This window comes from Canis lupus, chromosome 17, assembly GCF_048164855.1.
Source record: "Canis lupus baileyi chromosome 17, mCanLup2.hap1, whole genome shotgun sequence".
Taxonomy (NCBI): domain Eukaryota; kingdom Metazoa; phylum Chordata; class Mammalia; order Carnivora; family Canidae; genus Canis; species Canis lupus.
Window position 1 is genome coordinate 32,297,202 of NC_132854.1, and position 16,251 is coordinate 32,313,452.

The 16,251-nt window shown below is 36.7% G+C and overlaps 1 protein-coding gene across 11 annotated transcripts in view; it reads left to right on the forward strand.

The window, feature by feature from the left end:
• Positions 1–16,251, forward strand: part of TBC1D4 (TBC1 domain family member 4) — a 181,828-nt gene that overhangs the window by 131,046 nt on the left and 34,531 nt on the right. For 8 of the 11 annotated variants that reach the window (XR_012009936.1, XR_012009937.1, XR_012009938.1 and 5 more), the window contains exons 6-11: positions 1,018–1,109; positions 1,392–1,502; positions 3,916–4,035; positions 9,626–9,700; positions 11,271–11,497; positions 13,277–13,441. Coding sequence is in view for 8 of the 11 variants with exons in the window: in XM_072782766.1 (XP_072638867.1) it covers positions 1,018–1,109; positions 1,392–1,502; positions 3,916–4,035; positions 9,626–9,700; positions 11,271–11,497; positions 13,277–13,441 (790 nt within the window). In the remaining 3 variants the exon portion in view is untranslated. The remainder of the gene's footprint in view (positions 1–1,017; positions 1,110–1,391; positions 1,503–3,915; positions 4,036–9,625; positions 9,701–11,270; positions 11,498–13,276; positions 13,442–16,251) is intronic. The other 3 variants (XM_072782771.1, XM_072782772.1, XM_072782773.1) reach the window with 1 other exon arrangement.

The window sequence follows — 16,251 nt, forward strand, 5'->3', positions numbered from 1 at the left end:
GCACTATAGAAATGGTGCGGCTTCTTCTCAGTGAATCCTGTCATGGGGCTCATGGTGTTGAGGAGTGTATTACTGATCATGCTGGCCTTATCACCTGGTCAAGGTGGTCTCAGCAATTTCCCATTATAAAATTACTACTCTTCCCCCTGGAGCCAACACATATTTTAGGGAAGATACTTTGAATCTATACAAATCTGTCTCTTTTGCCTTTGCTCACTGATTCTAGTATCTATCAAAGGCCAATTTAGCTCTATCTATAATATTCTCATATTAAAAAATATATAGGATTTATATTGCTTGGGTAATAAAATATAAAGCAAATACATACACACAGTGTTATCTTAGAAGAAAATAACTTTTTGCTTTTAAAAATTTTTATAAAGCCAGAAGTATTTTCATGGAAAATTTTTTGCCCAAGGACTTGATATAAATTATGTGTAAGACCTTGATAGATATAAAGATGACAGGATATAAAGAGATAAACAATTTTGTGGTAGAATAATGACACTAATTATGTCACTAAGTACTATTGCTATTTTTTCAAATTTTGTTACCATGGAACAGGACCTACATGAGGAAGAGAGATTCCTGTTTATACTGTAGTTCTGTCTTTTGATAATATTAATAGTAAATTAGTATTAGGTCATGTTTTAAGCTTAGAGATTTTGGCTGATTGCTAGTATTCACCTATGAGTTTCTACGGTGTCTATGCTGTTTGAATACTGAATGGTACCTGGTTATGCTGCTGATTGGTGTCTTTTAGAAACTTCTGGTTAATAATTCTGACTTCAAGATAACCGATGCGGGGGGGGGGAGGCGTTGGTTTTGGTAAGGGTTCCCTCTGGCTTTAATCATTTTGTGGTAGCGTTCCAAGGTTTGTTATAGGCAGGGACACATCTCCTGGAGAAGATTTAACTTCAGAGTCTGCTGACAGAGGGACAAGCTGTAACATGATATATGCATTTTGATCTCTGCAGCTACACTCTCTTTAATACTTATTCCCATAATTTTCTACAGGTCTCTACCCTCCGAGAGCCAAGCTGGTAATACAGAGGCATCTCTCATCACTGACAGATAATGAGCAAGCAGACATCTTTGAGCGAGTTCAGGTAACATGATTTATAGTTCTCACAAATAAGATATAAGAAATGAGAATTGGATCCTATTTTTATAAGTTTTTTTCCCACTCCTCTCTCTGAAGTTAAAGATATATATCCTTTTGTACTATATATGATAGTAACTAGAATACCACTGTTACTCTTGCTTCTAAGAGCAGTGAAACACTTAGCTTTTTTTATGTCTGTCTGCCAGACGCATAAAACCAAGTGGGAATACAATAAAATGAGAGAAGCTGTGTTGTATACTGTGTTCTTGGTTTGACTGTTGGACAGAAAATGAAGCCAGTCAGTGACCAGGAGGAGAATGAGCTTGTGATTTTACATTTGAGGCAGCTGTGTGAAGCCAAGCAGAGGACACACATTCACATTGGAGAAGGCCCATCGGTGAGAAGATGTTTTTTTTTCCTTGACCTAATTTTGTTTTGTTTATATATTTAGTGAGAATATCACAGAAGATGTGAAAGAAGTTTCTTTTCTTTGTGTTCTCACCTTTAGGGTTAAAGTTCTATTATTTATTTTTCAGCATCTTAGTTTTATAGGAGGTTTTAGCATTGGGTTTTAGCATTGAGTTTTCAAATGTGAAAAAAATGGGTTTTTGGTATAAAAACAGTAATAACATGCTCATGATTTGGAATGAACTTTTTTTTTGGTGATATTGGTCCATTTTATTTCAAATTCATATGTACATTTTATTTCATTACAAGTTTACACAACCTTGAACGGTAAACAGCAGACACTCAAAGAAGCAGTAGTATTTTGGAAACAGCCATTTTAGCTGCAAAGGAAGGTCTGATATTTTTGAGTCTATGATTGAGAACATGTTTCCAGCTGCATATAGATAAAGCAAGACACCAGCAACAGCCCTGTAAGGAGATGATGACATAGTTACTTCTCGATAACACAAAATCAGGAACAAGTTACATATCACTTTATTAGTGATTCCTGAATTGTATTCATTGAACATGCTCTTCTAGAGAACCTCCTGTGAGCCAAGCTGTGTGACAATGGTGAACAAAAAAGAAATGAATGAATCCTCCAGGGAAGAGCTCAAATATTGGAAAGGGAAATGCAAACAGATAAATGGACACATAGAATAGGCAAAAATGTGGCTTCTTAAAAGAATGCGCAGTGAGCCCAAAAGTAGGTATATCTTTGCTTTAGAGCTAGAGTACAGAGTAAGAATAGAGGGAAGAATTCAAGAATTTAAGAGAAAGAAATTTTTGGGAGGAGGGAGTGGGAATGAAGTTTTAGGGGAGATAGTTTTCTTTCCTGCTAGTAGTAGGATTTTCCCTCCCTCCCTCCCCGCTTCCTTTCTTCCTTTCATTTATTCATCTGATATTTACTGAGCAGCTACTGTGTCAAGCACTGTAAGCATTGTGCTAAGTACCAATACAATTTCCCTGTTTTAGTCATGTTCTTTGCCTGAAAGCCTGAGAAGAATGTCCTCCCCATCCTTTATCCACAGCTGAGCCCAGTCCAGCCCCATCCATGTTCATTGCTTTTTTTCCTTTCTTGATGAGGTCATATTTCTTTTTATCAGTAACGTCTTAGATGGCCCCATGGAACCAATTCTTATGTGGACCTCTGATTACCTTCTGTGTGGACTGTACTGATTATCTGGTCTGGTCCCTCAGCTTCTGATTTCCCTATCCTTCAGGTGATTTTTGAATACTCCTTTCAGATAAATCTTCCCCCAAACATTACTTTCACAGTGACACCCCTCTGCTTATAAATTCTGATCAGTGATTCATCCTTTTAAGAGTTTCATCTCCAGCCTCACTTTCCAAGTTAACCATCCACTACTTTTCTTTTAGTCCCACACCTGCACCTACTCCCTTTCCCATGAACATTGGTCTTTATTATTTTGCTAACGTCATCCCCAGTGCTGAGACTGTCTCCGCCCCGATTAAAAAAAAAAAGATTTATTTATTTATTTATTCATGATAGACATAGAGAGAGAGAGGCAGAGACACAGGAGGAGGGAGAAGCAGGCTCCATGCCGGGAGCCCGACGCGGGACTCGATCCCGGGACTCCAGGATCACGCCCTAGGCCAAAGGCAGGCGCCAAACCGCTGAGCCACCCAGGGATCCCCTCCACCCCCATTTTTTATGCCTATGGAATCTTGTCTATTTTTTATTCCTCACCTCTGAGACCCACAACCAACCTTTTTACTCCTGAGACCCACAGCCAAGTTTTAGGCTTACAGATTTTTTGATGCATGTTGTTTTGTGTTACCTTTTAATGTGAATATATTCCCTTCTCAAACAGATAATAAATTTTCTCTCTTGGAAATTTTCTAGCACTACCAACCATGTATTGATACACATAGTTGCTTTTTAATACAATAGGAGGAAAGAGAAAGAACCTAATATATTAGACATACTGTAGATTCTCATACAGTTTAGTACTATCAGTGAGTACTTATTTTCTGTGTTTTCCTTGGTAATTTGGATAAAAATATGCAGCTTGGAGATGGATGGTTATAGTTGTTAATCAAAATAGCAGTAAAAATTGACATCTTGAGTTTAATTTTTGTTCAATGCAGCAGGAATATATTAGCAGAAAGGAAAGGCAGAAAGAAAGGAACTTCTGTGTTTTTTATTACTTATAATATTAAAAAATAAACCCCTGTCCTTATAATCTCTATGCTCACAGTGTGGAACCTAAATTATTACTCCTTAATAGAGCTACAAAAGAATTCTTGTGCTTTTTAATGGCTTAGTCAAGCCCATTTTTAAAGCCTCATTTAACCTTGAGTGTTTCCAAACTAAAATTTATCTGTTTTTCTTTCTATAGACTATTTCAAATAGTACAATCCCGGAAAATGCAACAAGCAGTGGAAGGTTCAAACTTGACATTCTGAAAAATAAAGCTAAGAGATCTTTAACTAGCTCCCTGGAAAATATCTTCTCAAGGGTAAGATTAAACTGAGACTCTTAATTAGATATTAACATCTGTGTTTGCTAACTACTCTACTTCACTCTTAACTGGCTCACAGAAAATTTCTTTTAAAACCCAACAACAAACTACTAAGATAACTTTAATTAGGTAGCTTATTTAAAGTAACCTCATGATTTATTCTGGTGCCTCGTATCTAAGTTTAAGCAAGAGATTTAGTAGTAGAGATATGTGTATAAGAAAGGGGAAATAGAATATTGATACCCAATATTATAATATCTTATTATCGTTTGCCACATAAAGTAGCTTTCATTTTGCTATTATTAGGAGCTGTCAGGAACTCTGGAAATAGTATAAATTAGTAGGAATTGATGTATTCCATTTATTTTATTGGGTATTTTATTTTAGAATCAAGATGATTTCTCTTTCCATTTCTCTCTTCCTGAATAATTCACTCATAAAGCTGTTAGATGAGACCAGGCAAGGTAGATGTCTTAGAGCTGGAGGGTGGGGGACCCACAGTGTCTCAGAGCAGGGAGACAGAACTTAATGAGGTACTGTGTGTGGGGAAATCTAGACTGTGATGAGGAGGGGATCTGTTTAGGAGGGCAACCTAGTTCAGGAAGTCAGAGCGTGAGCCAGCAAGGAGGCCAGTCCTGCAGAAGGGTGGGCCAGCATAGGATGTCAAAACCACAGTGAGTGGAGGGGAGAAGGCATTCAAGGTGCCTATTACAAGGAGTTAGAGTCCTTGAGCAGGGTGAGGATGGTGTTGTTTGTGTGGATGGCAGCCCCAATGTGAGATGTTGGAACCTGAGTAGGATGAAGAGTGTCTGTGAGGTGACAGTTGTGGAGACTTTTACACACAGGGGACTGGTCAAATATGTAATTGTATTAAGGATTTGGGAAAAGGGAATTACAAATATGAAGAGGGAAGAAATTATAATAAAATCCTTTGTTGTTGGATTCAACTCAGAGGTAACAGTATGGAATCCTGATTATCTATCTACGTACTTTTGAATTTATTTTTAATATATTTAAATTTATTTTTAAGTATATATATTAAAATGTGTGTGTGTGTGTGTGTAAATGTGCATATGGTCCCTGGCTCTGTCCACTGATAAGAGCTGGGAACAGCTTTTCTGCAAATACCAGAGAATAAATTAAGCTTGGTTGAATGACACCAAGCATCCAGATTTTGGTTTCTGTATATCATTCCACAAGTAGGAACCAGGATCCGGGGAGAAATGACTGATTCCAAGACTGTAGGGGAAAGTACAGTATAAGCTTGGAGCGTGTTGATGCTCTAGATAGTAAGGGAGTGCTCAGAGAAGCAGAGAAAGATGGCGGTATGTCATATAGACCTTGAAGGGCTTCCATTGTTGACATCCGAGGCAATGTAAACAAGATAAATGATGGTAAAGGATTATCACCTATTATTTAAATAGGAGTTGATGAAACTACTCTGATATGAAAAATGAATGAATATCTTGAAAGTTTGTTCATGATCAGGATATTTACTGGATTTAATTAATACTTATTAATTACAAAAAGGAAAGTAGTACCTTTACAATGGAGAAGGCTGACAGATACCACCTCAATCAGGTGATCAAATGAGACATCTTCATCAATGGGACAAATTGAAATCTTGTGCCACTTGATAACAGAGAATACAGAACTTCTGTGGTATTCTTGCCAAAGGGGAAGTCCCTGAATTGAATCATGAGGTAGCATCCACAAACCCACTTTGAGGTACAGTCTACAAAATAACTAGCCTGCTGTCTTCAGAAATATCAGGGTCAAGAAAGTTAAGTACAGTAGAACTTTAGAGCAGAACCTTTGACTAGAGGTGTTCTTATTTTTTTTTTTTCCAGAACTCAAAATAGGTATTTCTCTTAATGGTTTGAAATTCTTCTGACTCTAACAAAGCCTTGTAGGAAGCATCATCAGCTCTGAATACTATTATCAGCAGAAGACAGAATATAGGAAAAGAGAAATCTAGGAGATTTATCAGAAGTATGTTAATGCCACATTTCATAAAATTTTCCTGTCCTTTTTTTTCTTTAGCATTTATAAATTACTTGTGTTCCTTCTTTCTCTCTCCTTCCTTTCTCACTCTTTCCTTCCCCCTTCCCCTCCATCCTTCCCTTCTCTTCCATAGTATTTAGTGAGAATTTAGTAGAAAGGCCATTTAAGTAAGTGGTTGGGGGACCAGAATTGAAGACCTGTCCATAATAGATCTCCTATTTATGATCTTGAACAAATTATTTACCTTTTTGAAGCTAGTTTTCCCATTTGTGAAATGTGTACACCGATAGCGAGTTTACCTCACATTACAATGAGGATGAACTGTCAGTCTGTTAGGAAAATATCCCACATGGCACAAACAGTGTTAAGCTCTGAAACCTCTGTCCTCTACAAAATGACCATAGGGGGCTTAGGCTGTTACTCTCCTTCTCCCCATTTAGTACCTTGGCATTCCGTACAGTGCTTGCATGGCTGGCTTTGAAGTGCCGCTCGCGTAGCCTTGAGTGGCTGCGATGACTCTTTCAGCAAGGGCACAGCTCATCTATTTTGGTCAAGGCAGATACTGGAGCTTGCATGCCCTGCGGTGCTGCCAAGTGCCATAAATTATGTGACCTAACAAGATCTTGCTTGCATCATATGCAACAGAATGGACTTAAGGGGAAGGTTGGCAGCTACTCGTGTTGTGTTAAAGGTTACATAGAAAAGGAGTTTTGTGTACTTCTAAAACTGGTTAGTTTATCTCTTTCTTTCTGAGTTATATAGTGGAAAATTGACACTCTAGTCATAGAGTTTGACTCATAATTGCTGCCAGTTTTAAATGTCAAGACGGCTTATTTAACTGACTATAGTTGTTTATGAAATAGGATCTGTTTTTAAAATGCTTAGAAGCTCAGCTCATTAACAATTAAAAAGTAGGTCCAAGGGAAAAGGCTTGACACATGTATTACCAAATCATCATATAGTTAAACTGAAAAAGCTGTCTGCTCAAAGGTGAAAAGAGTCTTATGTTCTAGCTGTTTGTCTTGCTCTTTCTAAAGTCAGAGTTTTCCAAAAGGAAAATATTAATTAATATTTCCAAAAGAGGAATACTTGCTAATATAAAGTATGCATCATTGGCGAACAGCCCTCATCTCATGCTTCCCTCAGAGTACTTACTATCCATTGTCCTTCCTTGTTGAAATATGTGAATTAATGACCATAATAGAGTATAATTTTAAAGTAAGTTTGTTTCTTTTTGTGCACACTCACACAGACACATAAAAACATATGGATAAAACACTTCTGTGAGTAAAATGTGTGATTTAGGTGCATTTCTAATAACGGAAATGATTTGATAGCTGACTGACTAGTTTCTTGATTGTGACCAAATAACCTGTTGTAAGATAAGCAGGCAGGTTGGCGTGGAAGTAGCAGCTAAGAAAATGGGAAAAAGCAACCTGGTCATTACAATTTTCCTCATGGCCATACACATGAACTGAATCACTTATCAGCCACAAATATAGTTTCTTACTGGAAGTATTTCCTGCTACACATCGAACTGAAGAACTGAAAGAATCTTTATTAGGTTCTAGGACATTTGCAAAATTACCAGCATCAGCTACTTAGTTTTATTAGCAATTCCACTTTTCACAAAGCCCTATTTCTAGGAGATAACAGTGGGTACTAGCTCAGGAGCTTCACTGTTAAATTCAAAGTCCTGGGTTCACATTGCTGCCCTGTCCTCTAACTGTGCAAACTTTGGCAATATAATCTATCAGAACTTTAGCCTCTTTACTTATAAAGCTGAGCTAAGTAAATTTACTACCTCATAGAATTTTTGTGTGGATTAAATGAGTTAATGCATTATAAAATGCTTAACATGGTATATAGCATACAGTAGGAACTCAATATTTGAAGCAGCTATTAATTTTACTGTTGACATAGTTATTTAGGGTACCACCAGAAAGAGAAAATTATAACTAATATACATAGATATATTAATATACATAGATAAAAATAAAGATTGCTTCTATAAAACTAGATGTGGGATATCGTAAATATAAAACAGTCAATTGAGGGGCATCTGGGTGGCTGCCTTCAGCTCAGGTCATGATCCCAGGGTCCTGGGATTGAGCCCTGCATTGGGTTTCCTGCTCAGCGGGGAGTCTGCATCTCCTTCTCCCTTTCCACTGCCCCTGCTTGTGCTCTCTCTCTCTCTGTTAAATAAGTAAAATCTTAAAAAAAATAAAACAGTTGAGAGAGAATAAGAGTCATTGGAGTGAACAATTAAATCAACAGTCAGTTGGGTGAACAAGAAAGAACCGTTACAACTTTCTGGCAGTAGACATAAAAAGAAAAATTAAACAGAAGTCTGGGAAACTAGAGTTGAAAATCTCTTCCAGAAAGTAAAGCAAAATGACAAAGAAATGGAAAATCGGAGGACAAGGTAAAAACTTAAGGGATCAGTCTGAAGATCCAAAAGCCAAGTGGTAGGAATTACAGAAAGAGAAAATACCTCAATCTCCCTTTCTCAGAAGGCACCTGGTGTGTGTACTCCACCAAAATGAGGAAGTAAACTAAAAAAGAGGAAGACATGGGGTCAAAGACATAAATTTCAACATAGGATAATACTAAAGGAAATGTCTAGGTTGATAATAAAGGGAGATACTGGGCAAGTCTAAATTGCAACCTGTCTAGAACAGGACAGAAAGACCGCTTTCTGTAATGAGTAGCTCAAAGAAAAAGAAAAAAAAAATGTAGTTGATGGATTATGTGATGTTGGACCACACCAAGTTCTGTTGGTGACTTTTGTAATAAATTAGTGATTGCTAAGGCACTTGTTGAATACATGAAAAATAGATTGTACAAGATGGGAGTTGTAATAACAGTAGAATATGGAATAGGTTAGATGATGGAAGTTTCAGTTCTTTCTTAGATCATCCATGAAATTCATAACAAACAGTCATGAAAAGAAAAATAAGAGCCAGTATTAAAGCAGACTGATGTATAGTCTTCTAGAGAGAAATGCTTTCTTTCTTTCTTTCTTTTTTTTTTTTTTTTTTTTTGAGAAATGCTTTCTTGATGTAGTTTGTATTATGGAAGAATGAAGCTAAGTCTATACATTTTACAACACAATTTTTAGAAATCTGTTTGTTATAATCCTATAATGTGAACTATGATATTTGCAATCTAGGTTATGTGATGGTTGGATGTATTAAATAATTTTCTTTATAACTGTTGCAGTTTGTGTGTTTTGTATTCCATGGTTGTGTTTGTCTGTATGAGACATAAAGTGAATGGGGTGCTCCCTGGTCTTATGGGGTTCTCCCAATCTTATGGATGAAGAATGTTTAACCTTGAAACCAGAGTCACTTCAAGAAGCTTGGTCTGAGTATCTATTTATCTAACAGTTGATTTAGAAGCAGAGTAGGTAGCTTATGCATAGTTCTATTACCATGCAGGCATGGCTGGGATACTGCCAGCAAATTTGAGCAAACCACCAAAGGACCAATTTAACGTTAACATAAAGAAGCAACTGCCCTTTACAGTTTTAAAGCAAAAATTTAAATCATATGAACAACTGAATTTTATTCTCTTCTTTCAGGGAGCTAACAGAATGAGAGGTCGGCTTGGGAGTATGGACAGCTTTGAACGGTCCAACAGTCTTGCTTCAGAGAAGGTATCCCATCTGAGCTCCCATTTTTACTACTAATTGCAATTTGGCAAAAACCAACATTGATATGTTAATATCACTTCGTTGTTTTGTTCTGAGTCCTTTGTGACTTTTAACAGATATTAATTATTATTAAAATTAAATTTAAAATATTGGATTAATGTTTAAATAAAGAAAAAAATACTATCATTTGAAATAAGAAGGCTGTGGATAGTATCATGTTGCTCTCTGTTCAGCTATCCCCTTTTTGTGTTGGGAGAGTTCCCGGTGACTTGTCCTCTATCAGGTTTTTTACTGTTTGGAGATAGGGATGCTTGGGAGGATGGTATTTGGGCAATTGTTGACCCAAAGCCACAGAAAAATAAGTCGTGTAATTGCAGCACTTGTACAGTGGTCTTTTTATGTTTTGTTCTGTCCCCTTGTTACTCCCCCCCATTTCTCTCTCTCTTTTTTTTTTTCCACTTTAACTGTAACATTAGGCTTCTCTTTATCTCACAGATAGTTGTTAGTAGGTTTGATTTCCTGCTTCCTGTATCATGCAATTTGTAACCTGAGGTTTATGCAACCAATTTTTTTTAAAAATTTTTTTATTTATTTATGATAGTCACAGAGAGAGAGAGAGAGAGGCAGAGACACAGGCAGAGACAGAAGCAGGCTCCATGCACCGGGAGCCCGACGTGGGATTCGATCCCGGGTCTCCGGGATCACGCCCTGGGCCAAAGGCAGGCGCCAAACCGCTGCGCCACCCAGGGATCCCAACAACCAATTTTTTTTTAATGGAAAATACTAAAATGTTTTTAACTGAACTTTGTGTCGATAGAATTGAGGACATAGTCTCGCTATGAGTCTCTTAACCCTAACCCCATGTTCCATGTTTATCAAGCTAAACATTTCTACAGTGGTGCCTGTTTTGGAAAGTATAAACAGCATACCTGTCTAAATTGAAAGATTTATGATGTCTCCCCATGCAATATGAGAGGCATTCCAGCATAGCTCACTTTTCATTCATTTCCTGTTTTTCATGTCTTATAAAAATTTTTTACCTCAGGGAACGTGTCATTGGATAGAAACATCCACAGTGAAAGAAGATACTTAACAGGCTTTATTTTATTTTCCTGAAGGCTTTGCCATGAAACTTGGACACTTGAGCATTGTGATCTGTTTTGACAGTACAGGAAGCATGCAGCCGATATGTCACGGAAATCAGTAGATATGTAAACACAGACCCCACCCTCCTGGTGCTCATGATGCCTTTTCATCTTTCTGGCAACAATGAGAAAAGTACAGTAGCTATAGCATTTTACCACAAAATGTTAGGGGAAAGAATACCTTTTCTTATCATTCTTTTCACTTTCTGCCTATCTTTACGGATGCTGTGTTACAGCTGCTTATCAGAAGAAGTGGGTTGTGGTGATACTGATTAGCCTTCAGCATGGATTGAGTGAAAAAAATAAAAAAGTTTTGTCATGACTCAGGAGGAAGAAGAGGCACCCTGTCACTTTTGAGCTGTGTGTTGAAGCAGGTCTGCCAGGATCCATGTAGGAAAGAAAGACCTTAACTTGTACTTCCTTTTCAGGACTATTCACCGGGAGACTCTCCACCAGGGACACCTCCAGCCTCCCCACTGTCCTCAGCTTGGCAGACATTCCCTGAAGAGGATTCTGACTCCCCACAGTTTCGAAGACGGGCACACACGTTCAGCCACCCACCTTCAAGCACAAAGAGAAAGCTGAATTTACAGGATGGGAGAGCTCATGGTGTTCGCTCTCCTCTTCTGAGGCAGAGCTCCAGCGAACAGTGCAGGTGAGTCCAAACCTCTTTTTGGATAGTGAAGTAAAATTTTCCTGTCACCTATTTTGATCAGTACTGAGTCAAGATTTATTGTGACTTAATGCTGCCAACATTTTGTTTTTAGAAAGACCAGAAAGATAAAATGAATGATAAAAACCTTAGTTAACTAAAAGAGACAAGGCAAGTTTTAAAGTCCATCCGAAGAGAAGAGTTAAGGCATTTTGGATGAAGACATTTTCTTTTCCCCAGAAAAATGGAGAAAACAAGATACTATGCAATTGTTTTGTCTGAAAAACTTGGTGACAACATGTTACTCAGTGTCTTCTTGATGATGGCTCAAATGAAACCGAGATAGCAAATTTGAAAATAACGTACATAGCAGTAGAACTTCCTGTTAGCCTGTAATAAAATACAAGGGTTAAAAAAAAATCACCTAAGTCACCTTCATACCTGAGATAAAATTTGGCTATACCTCATAATAAATTAAAACCAAAAATGGGAATAATTAAAAATTTTATCTAGAATGAAGTTATGTCTGTAAAGAAGGATACACATATCATAATTGATGGAAGTGTCCATTAGAAATTATCTTATATGGTATTTAAAAAATAATTCAACAAAATCGTTTGGCATTTGGTAAGGTACAAACAACAAAAGGGGTAAACCTGGAACTGCAGAATGGTTTTACTTCTTTCTGTGTAGCACATATCAGAATTTATATCCTAGAGTTAATTTTGTTTCTCTTCTTCACCTGTGAATTTGATCCAGGAAGCAGAGTCTGATAAGTGATCCCAGTGGAGAAAAACCCAGAACTCCTGGGAAGATTAGTTTTATATTAGTTGTGATCAAATTTGCCAGCATTTCTTTTAAGATTACTGTTTTATCTTCAGTGTTGTGTTTTGACTGATTTGGCACTTAAAAATAAGATAGATATTTTGGATATATGAAAATAAAAGAGATTAACAATTAATTTTTCTCAGATTTTCTCTTCTAAAAAAGATTAAGTATTCATGTTTATATCACTTTTATTTTTTTTAATGACCACTTCATTTGTATTTACACAAGGCAATAAGTCTGTTTTCTTCCAGGAAAAATTATCAAGAATTTAAAACATAAAACATTATAAATGATTTCTCTATTCCTCCTTCTTATAATGTAGATGCTCAAATAATTCTTTTCAATATGAAAAGATGCTATTTGTGCTATTGTGAAAACTTGCTAGGAGAAGAATCTTCTAAAAAGAGCAATGGAGGAGGTTCAGGGATTCAGATAAAACTGTGGACACAATGCCACAGGCTGCAGGAGAGAACATAGGCATTAATGTTTGTTAAGCCAGAGATATTATGATGGCTTCCAACAACAAACAAGTTGTCCCTAAATTTTTAGAAGGGTTTATATCTTTAAAATAGCTAAGTCTTTGAACTACTGATAATCTGTTGCAAGAACGTGTTTCCTGTGATTATTTCTGCTTTCCTACTTTTTTTCCCTTGAAGTATCTTTTGCATGTAAAAACAAACACCTTTTGTTCTAAAGTCATGAGGAATGTTTTAGAGACAAACACCTCTGGTTGGACATGTGCATAGGTGAGTTCAGTTTGTGAAGAGTGAGCCAGCTTATGGTCATTGAAACATACAACTGCATGCTCCCCTTTTTCCATAGAAGATCCAGCCCTGAGCTTTGAAAGGAAAGCTTAAATTAATAGCAAGAACCTGTTTATATGCTTTTTCATAGTGAATGAAGATTTTGCAGAAATCTAAATTAAGACAAATTTGCTGTGTTTTCTGTACTCAGCATTCTTCCATCAGGTCGGCGCATGCACAAGGAGAGTAACTCTTCCTCCAGCCTTCCAAGTCTACACACTTCCTTCTCTGCCCCTTCCTTCACTGCCCCCTCTTTCCTGAAAAGCTTTTACCAGAATTCAGGTAGACTGTCCCCACAGTATGAAAATGAAATCAGGTGAGATCAGTGTCCTCTGTTTGCAAAGCAAAATTTTCTGCAGTGATATACTGATATGTTACTAAAAAGTGGCTGATGAATTTTGGAGTGACATTTATGCATTCGAATGCTGTGCTTGTTCTAATCTATTTCTAATATATCAGTTTCAATTTCAATGAATTTTATCAAGAAAACTTTTAAAACCAGTGTTTCAAAGCTTTTAATAACATGATTGTTTTATTTTATGAATTACATCTTTTTATACTGTTTGTGTGATTCTTTGCCGTATGCTCCAGAGTCTGAGCTTTGTATTGTTTGCAACATGACCTGGTGCTAACACCTACTAAACAAATCTCCCCCAATCATGCTTTTTTTTCTTAGCCTCTCTGGGCATATGATATGGAATCCAAAAGCCACTGATTTAAACAGCTGTACTAAAGTGATGGATGCAATATATCTTTAGTTTTTAAAGTATATAGAATATTTCCTAGGCATTTCTTTGATTTTTCAATGACATAGACTGTCTTTTCTGAAACTCAGTATGATTACATAATGGGTATAGAATCATGTTGATGTCAACTTTCAGAAAGCATAAAGATTTCTTGAATCTTGTAGATACTTGATTTTATTTCATTCCCAGTATTAAAAATATATATATAGCCTTTAAAATTTTCTTCTTTGCACTTTTAGCCACACAAAATTAAATATAGTATTTTTTTGGGGAGTTGCCTTTTTTAAAAAAATTTAAAGTTATGAAATCTTACTGATTATTCACATGATTAGTGAGATATTGACAGCCTTTGGAAAGTGGTGAGTTAAGTTGGGAATTCTTTTAAAACCATTGATTGTTAAAAAAAAAAAAAAAACCATTGATTGTTGCTGGCTTAGAAGTTTGTGATATTCATTCCAGTTTTTTTTTTTTTTAAAGATTTTATTTATTTATTTATTCATGCAAGACAGAGAGAGAGAGAGAGAGAGAGGCAGAGACACAGGCAGAGGGAGAAGCGGGCTCCATGCAGGAAGCCCGACATGGGACTTGATCCCAGGACTCCAGGATCGTGCCCTGGGCCAAAGGCAGGCGCTAAACCACTGACCCACCCAGGGTCCCTCATTCCGGTTTTTATATGGAGCTGGATTCATTCTTTTTCTTTTCCTTTTTTGCTGTATAGTATTCTATTTAATACACCACAGTTTATGCACTCTCTTGCTGATAAATAATTGGGTTGGTTCTAGTCATTTGATATGTGGCAATTCTTGCAGTCAAGGAGAGGAATACCTGTTATCAAACAGCCTGTGTGCCACTAGGATTTTCTTAGATATTCTTTTGGCCTCATTTCTTTCAGACTTGGGAAATCCCATTTGAATGGGTAACCTTCAGTAACTAGTTTAAGTATACTGATCCTCGAATTACCTCTGAGTATCTTTTATCTATGTGTGCCAAATGTTTTTCTTTTTTTTTAAAGATTCTATTTATTTATGAGAGATAGAGAGAGAGAGCGAGAGAGAGGCAGAGACACAGGCAGAGGGAGAAGCAGGCTCCACACAGGGAGCCTGACGTTGGGACTCAATCCCGGGTATCCAGGATCACACCCTGGGCTGAAGGCAGCGCTAAACCACTAAGCCACCGGGGCTACTCTGTTTTTACTCCAAGAAAGATAGTTAATATTGATTGGACTGAAAACAATTTGAATCTGAACGTCCTCTGAATTAGTACAGATTCACGTCCATTGAGTTTCTAGTGAAGAAATTTAGTGATGAACTGATTTTAAGAGGTCTTTCAAGGGTGCGCCTGGCTGACTCAGTCACTAGAGCATGCGACTCTTAAATCTTGGGGTCGTGAGTTTGAGCCCCACGTTGGGTGTAGGGATTATGTAAAAAAAACAAATATTAAAAAATATATAAGGGTTTTTCAAGGACAACGTTGTGGGAGAAGAGTTAAAAATCAGCTACAAAAGCAGTATATTATATACAGAATATGTCATGAATTGAGAGAACCAAGAATGTACCTCTATAAAGACACCAGTTTGCCTTATCTCTATAGTACTATCTATTATTAGGAATGCAGCATTTCAATGAAACACATTGGCAGTTTCTTACTCTTACATTAGTGAAAGTGAGCATCTGGACAATCCCAGTTTTCTTCTGGAAATAGAAGCATTCCCAGAAGTGACAATTAGGAAGAGCCATTGAGAAGGTGAAAGGTTAACTGTGAACAGGATGTAGAATCACAAAACAGTGACTTTTTTTTAAAGATTATTTATAGTGTTTAGATTATTTGTAGTATAGGGTATTACATATTCATCTTTAATAGTTTTACTTAAGTGTGTGCAGTATTCTTATTCATAGTTTCTTAGTCCTTTGTACCTCATTCTAATAGTAGGATATTGAAGTCAGAGGCAAGTGTATGTTAGTTCTGCATTGAAAATTTCCACTTTTTGTAACTATCTTACTTGAAGTCATATATTTAAATATGTGGAGAACTTTTAAATTTGTATTAAAATACAAAAAATTTTGTATTAAATTTGTATTAATACTGTTTTTTGCACTTTGTAATATTTTCTTGGCTCTGAGAAAATCTAAAAATCAGAGAGCCTTTGTACATTTTTCTGTAATTTCTGCATACCTTTTTTAAAAATAATATGACAAGCGTAGAATCAGTAGACCAAAAAGAGACTTAAAATTTTTATTTTCATAGAAAAGTGCACTGATCATGAGCATACAGTGGACAATGGATTATCACAGAGTGAATACCCCTATGTCACAGCTCTGTCAATAAATGGAATGCTATCAGCACTTCCACAGTTCCTCTCCTTTTCCCACCCAATGACTTC